The sequence below is a fragment of the Cydia splendana genome, chromosome 5, assembly GCF_910591565.1.
Source record: "Cydia splendana chromosome 5, ilCydSple1.2, whole genome shotgun sequence".
Lineage (NCBI taxonomy): Eukaryota > Metazoa > Arthropoda > Insecta > Lepidoptera > Tortricidae > Cydia > Cydia splendana.
This window is the reverse complement of record NC_085964.1, coordinates 19,224,193-19,241,586: the sequence shown is the minus strand read 5'-3', so window position 1 is coordinate 19,241,586 and position 17,394 is coordinate 19,224,193. Positions and strand designations below refer to the sequence as shown.

General features: G+C 42.3%; 2 protein-coding genes across 2 annotated transcripts in view; one reads left to right on the top strand and one right to left on the bottom strand.

The window, feature by feature from the left end:
- LOC134790963 (tribbles homolog 2-like) overlaps nt 1-5,161 on the top strand; it is a 33,500-nt gene extending 28,339 nt beyond the window's left edge. The window contains exons 4-5 of the mRNA XM_063761989.1: nt 2,246-2,437; nt 3,543-5,161. Of these exons, the coding sequence (XP_063618059.1) occupies nt 2,246-2,437; nt 3,543-3,810 (460 nt within the window). The 3' untranslated portion in view covers nt 3,811-5,161. The remainder of the gene's footprint in view (nt 1-2,245; nt 2,438-3,542) is intronic.
- LOC134791027 (NADH dehydrogenase [ubiquinone] flavoprotein 1, mitochondrial-like) overlaps nt 1-17,394 on the bottom strand; it is a 35,789-nt gene that overhangs the window by 16,441 nt on the left and 1,954 nt on the right. The window contains exons 4-8 of the mRNA XM_063762075.1: nt 16,690-16,920; nt 16,041-16,273; nt 15,023-15,226; nt 12,198-12,265; nt 11,140-11,280 (exon numbers count right to left, since the gene is read on the bottom strand). Of these exons, the coding sequence (XP_063618145.1) occupies nt 11,141-11,280; nt 12,198-12,265; nt 15,023-15,226; nt 16,041-16,273; nt 16,690-16,920 (876 nt within the window). The 3' untranslated portion in view covers nt 11,140. The remainder of the gene's footprint in view (nt 1-11,139; nt 11,281-12,197; nt 12,266-15,022; nt 15,227-16,040; nt 16,274-16,689; nt 16,921-17,394) is intronic.

Genomic DNA, 17,394 nt, shown 5'->3' with positions numbered 1-17,394 from the left:
AATGCTTCTTCGCGAGATTAATAAACTGCATTTATTCTAATTCTGTCACTTTATGCGTATTTATAGACTAAAGATCGTGTAAACAACTCGTTCAGTAGTAGTAGTAATAATAGTAGCAAAACACTCTATTGTACAAAAAAGAAACAGGAAAAACACACACATAATTAGTACAAAAGCGAAATTATCCCTTAGGTACAGGGATCTCTTAACGTAGTAACTCTTTCAACAATTCTAAGAAAACTATATACTTAGCGAGATTGCAAACTGATAAAATATCATAAGATAGGGTAATCCTTTATTTTTATCAATACATAAGTATCCGAAAGAGGTACCTGAGCTGATTTAGACGGAGGGCGAACTCGCATGCGATTTTAGTTACATTGCGGACTGTTGGTTACGCCCAATTCAACCAACCGATCAAAAACCGCAATCTAATGTAACTCGCATCGTCTAAATGAGCCCTTATTTCTCTATCCTCTAACTCTAAGAGGATAATCGCACTCAGCATAGTGCCAAGCCAAGTGTACAAATATGTGACGGTCCATGGAAAAAGGTACCTTATGGCGGCCGGCGCTTACGTCGCATAGCGCCGCATTAATATTGGAGCGGCGTTAATAATAGCGTAAGCGCCAACCGCCATAAGGTACCTTTACCTATGGGACGTCACATATAATCATGTAGGTACTAAACTCTTTCGACAATCCTAGGTCACAATCGACCCCCTCAGGGTTACCGTTGAGCAAAGCGTAGTGTTGTTAATCTGTGTAATGTTGCATTTCGTCAGCCCGTTCCCACAGCTTGCCTCACAGATGTACTGACACGTGCCGCTACACGCACACGCTATTGTGTGTACGGGAAATTACAGCGTTTAGTGCTGTAAATACCCGTTAAATAGAGATGTTCCTTAAAATTTATTGGGGAAAACTTACTCTAATTAAAATAAAAGTCCCCGGACTAACGGACCCCGTCTTTATTTAGTATTTAAGCTGAGTAGAAACAAAACCAAACCAATAAATTTGGCATCTATGTAACTACAAGGATCCTATTCTTAAAACTCAATTTGTCTGTAGTAAATTAGCGATCGCAACGGCCAGTAAGTACTGGTACGTCATGAGAAACGCTTGCGCCACCTAACGAGAGTAACCTTTGCATACGCTCCATATTGTCACGACCGATCACTCGTTAATAAATAGTTTCGTTTATCTCAAGGCGAATTATAGCTGCAACTGCATTGCGTTAACGTTAGTTAATCAACATCCAATATGGCCGTTCAGGGTTACGAGTTTACGACTAAAATCCTTAAAGATCTAACGCTCTTGGAAATTGCGTTTGAACATGAAACCGCACGTTTTGTAACTTTTGAGCAAACTAACTACTTACAAGGTTCGGGAAACGCGTTTCTATTTATACGAAGGCATTTATTCTAGGCAATTAGCGTGTAAAAATAGATCCCCTTTAAGTTTCAGCTCGCCCCATCCTGCTTATTATTAAACAGGCTAAAAATATCCAATGCATTAATACAAGTCGATTTGAAGTACCGCCTCCCCGCGCCACCTGCCGTCTACTGCTGACGTCTACTTCGTTTTTCTTTTAATAATTGCGTCGATTTTGCATCGAGCCTTCATTAAATGCAACTGCAATATCGATAAAAAATAATCGGGGCTTAAATCAACGCGAACTATGAATGCGCTGGAGACTTCATCTTAAATATCGCCGGAAATTAGCCTTATTAAGCTCTAAAACGTTCAATTGATGTGGAAACAGTCTCCCACGTTTAGTGAATTGTACGATGAGTTACTTTACATTCGATCGACGCGTACGGTTTCGAATAACTGTGCATTTAATGCATTTCGAAACGCTGTGAAATACGAGGTCGCGCACCGCGCCGAATCCCGTAACGTGACGAAACCACATAAATTAATAAAAATAATATACGCGACAAATAAAAGCGCCGTATGAACCCGTATAACATTGCAATCAACTTTATGATACTAGAGTTGCGAATTTAGCAATGGTTTTTGCCTATGAGGCTTTATACGAAGCTAATTTGCCGTGGATTGGTTAATGCGCGCGGAAAACGCTTTGAGTTCAAAGGGAGCCATTATGGACGGATGGATACGAGCCTATAGCCTGTATTGGGTCAACGCTTGCACATTACATGCAGCCTGATAATTCATTAATATAAGGGTGTTAAAAAAACTCAAACCTATTTCATGTGACTAAAGTTCATTTTCCTTTGTTACAGGACGACGTTAAAACTAGAGTCATTAGAAGACGCGGTAGTCCTAGACGACCCTGAAGAGGATCTGCTGCAGGACAAGCGAGGCTGCCCCGCGTACGTGTCGCCCGAGATCCTGAGGGCGCATCGGACGTACTCCGGCCGCGCCGCCGACATGTGGTCGCTGGGGGTCATCCTTTACACCATGCTCGTTGGAAGGTAGGCATCCACATCTAGTACATGAATTCTTAGAAGACATTAAAATGTATACCCAGCTCCACGCGTTGTTTTCCCGATTAAAAAAAAAGGATTTGATACCTAGAGCAAGTTCACAACATTCTGAAAAGATAAGATCCATGGTTCAGCTTAAAAATATTCCAAGTTTATGTAGGTCTGGCGTTGACATCCACTTAAATGCGGGTTTTTTTTCGTGGACAAATTGTGGAATGCAAAATGATAAGACAGGAGATAATTGATCGCGCGGAATCCTATCGCAGCTCTAGATAAATACTTGCATATAAATTGCGTCAATTAACGTCAATTAAAATAATTTTAAAACAGAAAATATGTACCAAGTAGGTCAGCGGGAATGCTCTAATTATTTTTACATCCCACGTAGTTTTTTCTTATTCGATTTTGCGATATAATGAATACAGGGCTAGCAACATTGTAAGAAGATAATCGCGCGCGAACGCCAGGCGGCTAGCCATATTTTATTAAAATTGACCCAATCAACGCAAACTCTCAAGATTATTAGTAAACAGATCACCTGTCGGTCACATAGTGTCCGTTGGGTCCCGGCACCTGCCAGCCGTTACGCGCCAACGGCCAACAATTATATCACCCACATATACGATACGTGGTGAAATCTTCCCACCTGCCGCCACATGGCGAAGACGTTGTACCTCCGAAAGCCTTTTTACACGCACCTGCCGTTCGCCAACCTTTGTCTTCTACTTTTTTCCCCCGACGCACCCGTAATTTAAATTTTGAGACTCGGGATTTCGCCGCAATCGGCCTCACCTGTCGCCGGAAGGGTTCTACCTGAGTTTTTGTTTCGCATCTGCCTCCAAATGACAATCGGATCGCCACAATTAATTGGAGCTGGGTGCTGTAAAAACGCAACAATTTGTGGAGCCGGCCTAATGTCGATGTTAACGATTTTTAGTTTTGAAAACGCGATAAGTTTTTTGTTTCCGCTCCGATTTTTTAAATTGATCGGCGCGCATTAACTGATATCGTATCTTGAATAATGGTTGTCGGATGATATGATTAATCAGTACTTCCTGTACACACATTAAACGTAACATTTTTGTTGTTGCAGGTATCCATTCAACGACTCGGAGCACGCGTCCCTGTTCGCGAAGATTTCGCGCGGGTACTTCGTGGTCCCCGAGTGCTTGTCGTCGCGCGGGAAGTGCTTGATCCGATCGCTGCTGCGGCGGGAAGCCTGTGAACGGCTCAGCGCCGCCGACGTGCTGCGCCACCCCTGGCTGGCGCGGGACCCGCGGAACGAACTTCCCCCGCGAGCGGCCGCTTCCCACGACCGCCTCGTCCCCGACCTGCACCTCGAACCGGAAGATTACTTCTAACCCTCCCCAAGCAGCTCGCCCGGTGCTGGCATCGGGCATGTAGATACCGAGTTCCGCGCGTAGTGAAAATGTCAAAGTTATTTATGAATTTAAATAAGTTATTCCGGCCTAAATTGTCGCGCTAGCTTGCGGTTGCCTCACTGAAATAGTCCGCTTGTTTTCAGTAAGTAAGCCCGAGCCAAATAGGTCTCCGTGGAGATTTTAGTTAGTTAAGCAGACGCGCGGGCGGCTGGTCCGTCCGCGCACTAATTTATACTTGGCCGAAGCTCGCGAATGCTGTAGAAGCCGCATAATCGGATAGTTAGTACGGTGATGCGGGTTTTATTAGCAGTCGGGGTTGGGAGCTGTAGTCGTAGCGTTCGTAATGACAGAATAAGTGAGACTGATATCGCGTTCTTGTGATCTATGGAGTCGATGGCGATCCTGCAGCGGCCGGTCCGAGGGTCCGAGCATCCCCGGCAGCCGCCGCCGCGTAATTTATAAAAAGCATTCTGTTAAATGTTAACTATTACGTTAATTCCTCTAAGCGTGATGCATTCAAGACGATTTCACTTCAATATAGATTCTATATTGCATTGAAGTTGTTACGCTAATGTTAGGTAAATTATGTATATTTTGTATTTATATAAAGTTTCGTGTATTGTGATCTCCACCGATGTTATTTAGCGATATATGATTGCCATTACGTTGTTATATTCAGAAGTGATTTCTTTTGTTGCACAACAATCAGTTGCTTCCATCATAGAGTTATTTTGATTATATTATTTGGTTATTAAATCGTGATTATTCGGCAAATCGACATGCGGAAATTTATTTTATTATATCGAGTGAAATTGTTAAATTAAAAATATATTCACACCACCTTGTACCGAAGGCGTTTGTATTTGGTCTGTGCCATGTATTTAATAATAAATAGTGATCATAAATAAATATTTAACACGGCGGTCTTTGGTCGTCGGGCACTCTCTTCCTAAACTAAATTATTTCCTGTTTGGTACTTGGTGTTGACTTTTTATTTTGATTGTACATTTTTGATCAATTTTAGTTATTAATTTGTTCCAAATCGAAAGTTCCAAATCAAAAATCAGTGTTACCATTCTTTAAATTGTTACCTTTTGTAATTTTTGTTAAATCGTCATTTTCTTACACTTCTGATTGTTATCTTTCAATTGTCGAAAGCGTAACTGTTTTGTCTTTCATTTGAAAGTTTTGTACAATAGTAGCGTTACTCTGTAAAATAAAATATTACTATTACTTCTTAATTTATACAAACTGTAAATAGACCTAAGATATCATGAGGATTATCAAAAAAGAACGAATGATAGAGGGAATAAATAATTAAGAAACATAATACCTGAATTTGCTTTCCATCCAATTAACCTAAATGGGCCCACTGATTAACAGTCCGCCGGACGGTATCGGCTTGTCAGTCAGAACAAAATTTTGACAGTTCCGAACAACTGACAGGCCGATACCGTCCGGCGGACTGTTAATCAGTGGGACCCTTAATGATTGAAAAATGTATTCTACCACTCGGGCACTCCAGGGGGGGTCTAGAAAAAGCCAATGGAAACGAAATAATGTTAGGAAACTCTCGTAACTTTTTGCAGTAACTGTCATCCCGATACATTCTATCTTTTCGTTGGCGTTTGTCGATGTACGGTTGCCATCTTGGCTAGCCCCCCCGCACGTATCTGTTACCGTAACCGTAAGGAACCACAATGCCTAGTCGGAGACCAAATGTAAAATGGTTCTCGCCTACGGCACAGATTAAATAATAGTACTTACTAGGTCCAGAAGGTTCACTCTCTAACAAAACGCGTCTGTTACGACAGATATGACCGCAGGGTGGCGCAAGCGCGAGCAGGCGTCGGTTCCGTAGCGGTGCGCGGCAACTACTACTGCTGGACACCAAAATTGGTGTGGCCGCATGTACTTTGTAGCGACGCGACGAAATCGCGGAGTAAGCCACGTCTGCCTACTATGGTCAGAAAGCAGTGGGAACAAGTCCAGACAATACCTAATTTATTAACGTTATACCATTTCTCTCTCGAGAATTCTCAGCCAAATTTGTCTGGACTAACACTTAGAAATATTCCATGACCTTATCATAACAAGGACGAAACATAATTACATCTGTCAATTACGACCTTATTCTGTAGTAAATAAGATTCAATTCGTATTTAACGTCCTACGCTCTCACCTTGACCTTAATAGTGAAACAAGGACACAGTCGAATGGGCGTTTGAATTTAGACTTTATTACTGAGTAAAAGAGTTCAGTCTGGCAATAAAGGATCAAGTTGAAAATATAAAGTGCGATAAGGTAAATGTCCTAGAGTTTGATAGCTCAATTCCAATAGATGACAGCCCATTTATTATCACCTAGCAGCAGTACGAGTACATAAGGGTCGTGGTGCTGGTGGTGATGGTACATATATATTCCACCTGTCCAAGTCCAATGTCAGTGCATCTCACTCTCTCATTAAAGCAAAATGTGAGACGCAACGCAATACACATTGGACAAAGAAATTGGATAGGTGAAATACCACCCTAAGACTCACACGAACCCGACGCAAAAAAACCGCTTCCATACAATCGAAGTCAACAATATCTATGTCTGGTACTATACTCTATATCTTTAGCTATTTAAATATAAGTAATAAAATCTACCTGACTCGTTAAGCCAGTTGAGGGTAGATGAAAACATTACACGATCAAATAATGTAGGTTAAAGTCAGGCGGTTTTGTAATTGGTCGGTTAACCAATAAATGTTATAATTAACCGAAAATGTACTAATTGTTTGTTTACTTTTATTTAAATACCTAAAGATATATACAGACTTAAACTTAATATAGTTATCGTTGCAAAAAAATGTTATACATAGCAAATAGAACGAGTAGTAATTTAATACTTGATAGAAGTCCAATGCCTAGCTATTATGAGAATTTCATATTTTGCCAGAACTATTATATAATCTGTGCCATAAGTAATAATAATAAGCGCGACTATGCCATTAGTTCCCCCACCACGCAGGCACGCTCTACTACTAGCTCATACCCAAAATTAGGTACAGTCAGCTGCAGAGAAAAGGAACCTCCTCTGCATAGAAGTTTGTATGCAAAGGTGCTAGCTAATGCTAATAGTATTTCTGACTGTACGAACGTACAATATATGCCATCTGTGCTTTCTAACTTGGAATTATAACTTAGACCGTGATAACAAATTAATAATATAATATGTAGCTAGCTAGCTACCGTGATACGCAGGCTGCAATTAATTTGAACTATCTGCGTAGACACTAGATGGCGTTATTTAAGATGTTCGTGATAAGGGGCTATTCATAAATTACGTCATTTCAAATTAGGGGGGGGGGGTCTGGACATCGGATGACGGTAGCATGAAGTAGGAGGAAATGGGGTCATTTGAAGCATGATTTTTGGATGATTATAGGGGGGGGGGGTCCAAAATCGTCAAAAATCGATGACGTAATTTATGGACAGCCCCTAAGCAGAGGTCAATTGCCTTATCTTATACTTGTCTACAAAATATAATGGTTCTCAGACTTCACTAAATAAAACCTATTAACTAGTAAGAGCAGAGGGCCAACAACGAAAATAGTCATGGTCATGATAACTTTTATAGATTTTTCAAGTATTAGCAGGAATGAGATGGTAATACCTATTTATAAATAATAATATATAAATAGTAATATATTACTTATTTTAATGTAGCTTATTGCCTCTGCGGTTGCACGCAGGGCCGTGAATTGAGTAATTAATACTATGAGTCGACGCTAGGAAGAAAGCAGAGACCCCGTTTATTATAACAATGTCATAAACTTACGCAACCTTGTGCAACATTAACAGTCTCTTTCTTAGGGTGATATTCCACCTGTCCAAAATATTTTTGTCCAATGTCAGTGCCTCTCACTCTCTCATTAAGTAAAATGTGAGACAAAATACACATTGGACCAAGATATTGGACAGATAAAATAACACCCTTAGGTACTTGTCTCTGCCTACAAGGAAATACAGTGAATAATTAATTACCACCATATCACCACAATAGTCACATTAATACAGTCCCGGACCTTTGAACTGTCGCAATGTCACCAATTTCCATAAGGAAAACAGAATCGTCCTCGGGAAATTCCTACTATTATCTACCATTACCAGCTACTACGTTCTACCACTTTTTACTAGGAAGTGAGTAGGAAGTCACGTCAACAGTGACGTAACACATACATACAAAGATCACATGCACAATATTGTGCAATATCCTAGTACCTACTACCTACTTTGGAACGGGTATAATCCCGAGTACCTCTAATCTAATATTGTAGTACCTACCTATTGTATCTATAAGTACTATATTTACACAATCGTAGTAGGTATACTTTTAGGGACTTAATAAAACAAACACTATGTCGAGCGAGTTAAATGAAAAATAAAAATAACAAATAAATAAATAGCTTGGATTTTATTTTTTAATGCAAATATGCTACTTAACATTCTACTGTCATAATCTCGAGTTCTAATCTGTAATAGCCTCGAGTAGTTAACCCTTTTCCAGGCCGCACCAATCTACAAGGTTTTCCCAAAAAATCCAAATATATTCCAATTAATCCAGCTTTGATGATTCATTTGAAGGCAAGTCACATTTCCCGAAAGTGCAATCTAATTTGAACCTTAAATCGGAATGCTAAAGTTGAAATTCTTGTGGCGTGTGTGTGTGGTCGATATATCGTACTATGCCTAGAAAAGGGTTAAAATGGATGTAACCGGGTCAATAAAAAATAATAAATCAGCATCACAGTAACATTTTATTTCCATTTGATTTATAATAATAAAAATTACGCTAAACTACCTTATCACGTAAATAATGCCACCAACTCGTTTTAAATTTTTATTAAAAAAACAGTAAAAACAGCAACCGGAACCGAAGTAACCCTTTCAAAGTCCAGGGCACCTAAAGTTGTGGTCCAAAGTAAACAGGTTGTTTTTCTAAGAACACTCGCCATCAACAAAATTAAGTTACGAATGGGATCCTAAAACTTCTGTTTCTCACGTCATCTACATATACATAATATACATAGCAAGAATCAAATGTAGGTATAGGTAATAGCTATATTTTCCAATCGTCACTTTGGTTAACGTGGTATGCTGTCAAAGTGAATGTTTGTCATCAAGCTGTGCTTCAAGCATAGATCGATGGATCTCGGAAATTTTGCCATTGCTTATAACAGGAACCAAAGGTTCGAAATACTTTGGAGTCAAATACCCCATTTTAATCAGATCAATCATACACAATGAAAGGTAATGAAAGGCACAGCGGAAAGAAGATACTTACATGTAAACCCCATTATCTGGATAGTAAAGCGCTTGTAATATAGGTATTTTCGCATGGCACAATGCATGCGATCCAATTTGTATCTTATCGCATTGACGCAAAACCGAAGATAAGGAAACTGTCTAGTCATGATAGATCGCGAATTAGTCTGCAAATTTGCAAAAACGTAAGTTCTGTTTCCCAAGGTGCTCCTTTTGACCGCCACGAATATTTTATATAAATCGCATTAGTACACTTTATTAGTAAAACCCCTTTTTCATAAAACAAGGCAACCTCTCTGTTAAATTATCTCTTTCTAACAAACAAGTGTAAAAATGATACATAGGAATAAACGATAATCATCAACAGTTTGTTAGATTTGTCAAACGTTTATGAATAACGCCATTAGAAGGTATCAATATATTAAGGTTAATTTTATATTGTAACCTTTGTCAGCTATGGCCGACTATGGTGGTCAAGGGGTTAAAATAAAAGGTGAGGATAATGGTAATAGAAGAAATAAACATGGTTCACGTTATTCAGTTGTTTTTGAGAACAGACAACCGTATGTTTATTTTGGGTACTATTTTGATGTTTCAATATCGAACAGTGGAATCCAAAAACATTTCATTTGATTTTACTATATAGTGGTTGATATAAGATTATCCTACGGCATTTTAGAGTTAGACCAAGAAAAGTCTGCAGCGGTTTTGATAGCCCACGCAGTGCAAGTGTTATTTTAAAGGTCAAACTTCTATGGAATTATGACGTATAAATAACACTTGCACTGCGTGGGCTATCAAAATCGCTGCAGACTTTTCTCGGTCTAACTCTAGTAAGGTTTATAGGCTATATATTGGCGCTATCGAAAAGATTCGAGATGAATTTTGAATATTTAGATCGGTCCAATAATTAAAAACTTATGGCTTCTTGTTTCAATCTGTCTGTAATAATAAATTAATTTTTTTACAATCTGATTCTGATTAGATACAAAAAAAAAATACTTATTAGTACTACAACTATGAATGCCACCACTTAATTATTTCTTGATGTATTTCTGTCACCAAGAGCTTAGGGTACAATATTTTACATTGCAACATACTTTAATTATTCTGCCACATGCACCATGTCCATGAAGACATTTAAACATGATTATAAAGAGTTTTAAGTCGATCTACCCGCATTATATATGCATTTCCCTGCTTTTGTATGGCGGTTATTTATTTACCGATCGTATTCTAGATTTCAGGATGAACAATCCACCCTAAACTTTGTTTTTAATCTTGAGATACTAAATTGTCAATTCAATATACTAATCTATTACCAATTTGGTACTCAATTAACCATTTGACCGCTAAGACGTGAACTGACGCGCGCGGCTACAACCCAATATCAACCTTCACACATCCCGATAAAGTTCACGATGAAGTGCCGCGCACGATAGGCGGGGCGTTCAAAAGGTTAACAGGTAGGTTCGACAAATTGGGTTAGGGTGGTATTCCACCTCTCCAATTTCTCGGTCCAATGTGCATTGCGTCTCACTCTCTCATTAAGCAAAATGTGAGACGCAAATACACATTGGACAGATGAAATACCACTCTTACGAGAACTGGAATATGGTGGAAAGATGTCTAGTAGCAGCGCTCGGCCTTGCTGGGGCCGTGGACGACGTTCGAGCTCCGATCTAAGTGGGTAATATCTTGGAAATTTACATATCGTCTAGCGAACCAATTTGTCACTGGAAAAATAATTTGATATTTTTCAATTTTGCGGACAAACTGGTTTGTTACCCTCATATTCATAAACGTTTACTAAAGTTGACAAGCCGATAATAATCGTTTGTCCCTTTCCATCATATCAATACGTCGGAAAGGGGCAAACGATTGTTATCGGCTTGTCAACTTTAGTAAACGTTTATGAATAAGGGGGTTAGACTATAAAATATTGAAGTGAGACGAGTCAGCGATTTGTCTAAGATGTTAGGTTAGTTGTAGGTGGTCTAGTAGCAGCGCTCGGCCTTGCTGGGCCCGTGGACGGCGGCGTGCTCGGCCATGCGGCGCTCCAGCTCGGGCCGGAAGTGGCGGATGAGGCCCTGGATGGGCCACGCCGCGCCGTCGGCCAGGGCGCAGATCGTGTGACCTGAAAAGACAAGAAGATATCATTGTTACTTAACTGTTATTTTTTAGTCAGATAAAAAAAAGGAATCGATGAGTCCGATGAAAAACAAAATTACGCATTTTTAGAAGCAATTTTCATGTTAAGAGCCCATCAGCGTGCACACTAGCGCCCCTGCTAAATAATCGTGATTATTTAAATTTGACTAATAGGTATTTAAAAAAAGGGGGCCGCTACGTACCTACTGTATTTTGTATTTAAGTACCTTTTGAATACATCAAACTAGTTTTTTTACTGGATTCGTCAATCTATGCGTCCAAAGTTAAAACGGCCGTTTTTGTTTTGAGTTCATAGATCGACGAATCCAGCAACATAAAAACTAGTTTGATGTATTCAAAAGGTACTGAAATACAAAATACAGTACGTAGCGGCCCCCTTTTTTAAATACCTGTCGTTAAATTTAAATAATCAGGATTATTTAGCAGTGGCGCTAGTGTACACGCTGATGGGCTCTTAATAGCTTTTGTGCAAAAATAATTAGGTTTTTTCTAACGAGCGAAAGTTATTTAATCGGGTGCAAATCAATGAAGTTACTATAGTTCGTTTTTTTTAGCATTAGAAAAAACTTGAAAGAAGGTAAGCGATTTTGACATGTCTTTTCATTGAAATACGCTTTTTAAAAATCAATAATTATTAATTATTACTAATGAAAGCAGAAGAATATAAATGATCGTATTACATTCATAATTGTTACATATTTGCCGTAACTTATTTTTAAAATGTGTTTTTCAATTAAAAGACACATCAAGATTGTTTACCTTATTTCTAATGCTAAAAAAACGAACTTTAGAGAAGCCTCAAGATTACTATTCATATTTTTTGGAAACGGCACGGTTTTTGGCAAACGTACTGCACCTTAACCGTTATACATATAATCTCACCTTCAATCTGTTTGGAAAGCTCCCACAGCATGTCGATTTCTTTCGGGGAAGCGTTGCCGTCAACGAATCTGAAATAGAAGTGATGAATTCATTAATTAGTTTTTTTATTTACAGATAAAAACTACGAGTTTCCCTCTTTGACAATTAATTAATTTAATGTCTGTCAGTAGGTATGTCTAAACGAAGTCACATAGTGGCAGCCTAAAACAAATTTTCACAAGAATTGTCATTATCTCTAAATGGTATTTAATTGGTTACATTAAATTAATTAATCAATTTTCATGGATTAAATATTTACCACCAACTCACTTTGGTGGTAACTATTGAGATTTTTCTTTTATTGTAATGGTAAAAGGTAAGAAAAATTCTCAGTTGTCACAACTAAATAACCTGACATAATACAACTGAAAAGACAATTTAGTAGTGCTATTTTGATATTTTAAATGACTGTCTTTCGTTTTCCATCTTTTTCTTTTATATATTACCTGTATATGATCTTCTTCATCCACCCCACCCCCTCGCGGCACGGCGTGCACTGTCCGCAGGACTCGTGCGCGTAGAACATGAGCAGGCGAGCGATGGCCTTGACTATGTCTGCCTCACTCACACTCGTACCTGTATATGATCTTCTTCATCCACCCCACCCCCTCGCGGCACGGCGTGCACTGTCCGCAGGACTCGTGCGCGTAGAACATGAGCAGGCGAGCGATGGCCATGACTATGTCTGCCTCACTCACACTCGTACCTGTATATGATCTTCTTCATCCACCCCACCCCCTCGCGGCACGGCGTGCACTGTCCGCAGGACTCGTGCGCGTAGAACATGAGCAGGCGAGCGATGGCCTTGACTATGTCTGCCTCACTCACACTCGTACCTGTATATGATCTTCTTCATCCACCCCACCCCCTCGCGGCACGGCGTGCACTGTCCGCAGGACTCGTGCGCGTAGAACATGAGCAGGCGAGCGATGGCCATGACTATGTCTGCCTCACTCACACTCGTACCTGTATATGATCTTCTTCATCCACCCCACCCCCTCGCGGCACGGCGTGCACTGTCCGCAGGACTCGTGCGCGTAGATCATGAGCAGGCGAGCGATGGCCATGACTATGTCTGCCTCACTCACACTCGTACCTGTATATGATCTTCTTCAACCACCCCACCCCCTCGCGGCACGGCGTGCACTGTCCGCAGGACTCGTGCGCGTAGAACATGAGCAGGCGAGCGATGGCCTTGACTATGTCTGCCTCACTCACACTCGTACCTGTATATGATCTTCTTCATCCACCCCACCCCCTCGCGGCACGGCGTGCACTGTCCGCAGGACTCGTGCGCGTAGAACATGAGCAGGCGAGCGATGGCCTTGACTATGTCTGCCTCACTCGCACTCGTACCTGTATATGATCTTCTTCATCCACCCCACCCCCTCGCGGCACGGCGTGCACTGTCCGCAGGACTCGTGCGCGTAGAACATGAGCAGGCGAGCGATGGCCTTGACTATGTCTGCCTCACTCACACTCGTACCTGTATATGATCTTCTTCATCCACCCCACCCCCTCGCGGCACGGCGTGCACTGTCCGCAGGACTCGTGCGCGTAGAACATGAGCAGGCGAGCGATGGCCTTGACTATGTCTGCCTCACTCACACTCGTACCTGTATATGATCTTCTTCATCCACCCCACCCCCTCGCGGCACGGCGTGCACTGTCCGCAGGACTCGTGCGCGTAGAACATGAGCAGGCGAGCGATGGCCTTGACTATGTCTGCCTCACTCACACTCGTACCTGTATATGATCTTCTTCATCCACCCCACCCCCTCGCGGCACGGCGTGCACTGTCCGCAGGACTCGTGCGCGTAGAACATGAGCAGGCGAGCGATGGCCTTGACTATGTCTGCCTCACTCACACTCGTACCTGTATATGATCTTCTTCATCCACCCCACCCCCTCGCGGCACGGCGTGCACTGTCCGCAGGACTCGTGCGCGTAGAACATGAGCAGGCGAGCGATGGCCTTGACTATGTCTGCCTCACTCACACTCGTACCTGTATATGATCTTCTTCATCCACCCCACCCCCTCGCGGCACGGCGTGCACTGTCCGCAGGACTCGTGCGCGTAGAACATGAGCAGGCGAGCGATGGCCTTGACTATGTCTGCCTCACTCACACTCGTACCTGTATATGATCTTCTTCATCCACCCCATCCCCTCGCGGCACGGCGTGCACTGTCCGCAGGACTCGTGCGCGTAGAATATGAGCAGGCGAGCGATGGCCTTGACTATGTCTGCCTCACTCACACTCGTACCTGTATATGATCTTCTTCATCCACCCCACCCCCTCGCGGCACGGCGTGCACTGTCCGCAGGACTCGTGCGCGTAGAACATGAGCAGGCGAGCGATGGCCATGACTATGTCTGCCTCACTCACACTCGTACCTGTATATGATCTTCTTCATCCACCCCACCCCCTCGCGGCACGGCGTGCACTGTCCGCAGGACTCGTGCGCGTAGAACATGAGCAGGCGAGCGATGGCCTTGACTATGTCTGCCTCACTCACACTCGTACCTGTATATGATCTTCTTCATCCACCCCACCCCCTCGCGGCACGGCGTGCACTGTCCGCAGGACTCGTGCGCGTAGAACATGAGCAGGCGAGCGATGGCCTTGACTATGTCTGCCTCACTCACACTCGTACCTGTATATGATCTTCTTCATCCACCCCACCCCCTCGCGGCACGGCGTGCACTGTCCGCAGGACTCGTGCGCGTAGAACATGAGCAGGCGAGCGATGGCCTTGACTATGTCTGCCTCACTCACACTCGTACCTGTATATGATCTTCTTCATCCACCCCACCCCCTCGCGGCACGGCGTGCACTGTCCGCAGGACTCGTGCGCGTAGAACATGAGCAGGCGAGCGATGGCCTTGACTATGTCCGTCTGTTTGTTCATCACGATGATGGCCGCCGTGCCGAGGGAGGTCTGGGCGGCTACTAGGCCGTCGAAGTCCATTAGAACTGTCTCGCATACACTGGAAAATAAAACAAACATTGCTTCAACTTCAATTCATTAAATCTTGTAACTAGATAGCAGTTTCAACACAAAACAATTCCCTGACTGTATGTGCTACTTCTTGATTTATTTGCAGAATACTTTTTGAATACTAACTCGCGTTGTTAGGCAAATGAGTTAAATGAATATCCGTAAAACTGCAATTGGATTATTACGATCAGTGGCAATTGGATTAACGTGACAGCTTGTTAAAGTACGAGTACAAACACTCTCAATGCACTCCCTCGATGGTGTAGGGAGTGTGGACTATATAAATCACTCTTTAAGAATCAGCGGGGTGGAAGATCCTCCCGGAATAACTGCCAACAGATTATCCGAGCCTCCAACAATGCCACCGACGTGTCTCTCAAGCAGCTCTCTCAGAGGGATGCTCATCTCCTCCTCGACGGTGCAGGGAGTGTTGACGTGTCCGGAGATGTTGAACAGCTTGGTGCCGGAGTTACACTCTAAAAGCCGGCGTGCAAGCAATATGGACCCTGAGACGTTGTCTTGAAGAGAACTGGCTATATAGGTCACTCTTTAGGAATCAGCGGAGTGGAAGACCCTCCAGGAATAACTGCCAACAGATTATCCCAGCCTCCAACAATGCCTCCAGCGTGTCTCTCAAGCAGCTCTCTCAGAGGGATGCTCATCTCCTCCTCGACGGTGCAGGGAGTGTTGACGTGTCCGGAGATGTTGAACAGCTTGGTGCCGGAGTTACACTCTAAAAGCTAGCGTGCAAGCAATATGGACCCTGAGATGTTGTCTTGAAGAGAACTGGCTATATAACTTACTCTTTAGGAATCAGCGGAGTGGAAGATCCTCCCGGAATAACTGCCAACAGATTATCCCAGCCTCCAACAATGCCACCGGCGTGTCTCTCAAGCAGCTCTCTCAGAGGGATGCTCATCTCTTCCTCGACGGTGCAGGGAGTGTTGACGTGTCCGGAGATGTTGAACAGCTTGGTGCCGGAGTTACGCTGGCGGCCGAAGGAGGCGAACCAGGCGCCGCCGCGGCGGAGGATTGACTGGAAAACGGAAAAAAATGATTAATTTATTTAGTGGTAAATAGCCCTGAGAAAACATAATTGAAAGAGTAACAAATGTTAGTTACTGCAACTTTTACACAGTTAAAAATGCCATTATTTATGGTTTTCATCAGCACTTTACTGAATGGTGATTTCCTAAAGAAAATACACCTATTACTGTGTTGTTTTTTTAAATATAAGTGTGGATAAACGCCATTATCATTCAAAACTCTTCATATTTCGCTTACTTTTGTAGCTCTGTACTGTAATCCTGCAATGTTGATATGCCTTCCTTCCTGTCTTCTTGCCTTCACTATACCTAGTATAGAGTATAGGTGGTCAACTTTTCGTGCCTAACATTGTGGCCTCTCTCTTTGTCACAAAAACCGTTAGCCACAGTATAAAATGCAACTTACTGGTGCAACAGCAATAGTCTCCACATTATTGACTGTAGTCGGGCAACCAAAGAGCCCAACATCAGCGGGGAACGGGGGCTTCAGCCTCGGCTTGCCCTGCTTGCCCTCAATGGACTCGATGAGTGCGGTCTCTTCACCGCAGATATAGGCGCCGGCGCCACGCTGGACGAAAACATCGAAGTTGTAGCCGGAGCCGCAGGCATTCTTGCCGATGAGACCGGCTTGGTAAGCCTGAAAAAATTGTATACAATAAGAATAACAGTTTCGAATGATTCACGGTTACTTTCTAGTGACTTAAAACGCAATCGACGCGCACGAATGAGGGTAGACCGAGCGCGGTCTACACAACTTTGACACCCACCCCCTATCTTCAGTTACCAGTGAACAATTATCATCAGTTTTAGAGTGATAAAATGTCACGGATAATCCCAATTTTATATTAAAGGAAAAAATTGAAAAAATTATGCTTCCAGCAGGGCTTGGAACTGAAAATCCTGTTCATAAAGAGAAAAAAAATAGCTATCAAGATTGGGTTTATCCATTCCTTCAGAAGCAATTTGTCATTGTATTATTGCAACCCAATTGAGCAATCATTGTATGGCATGATGATAATTTTCTCAGAACAATGGAATCCAATTTGCTAATTAAGCTACAAGATTAAGTGTGTAATGATTATTACTATTACTAATGATTATTGACAATAAT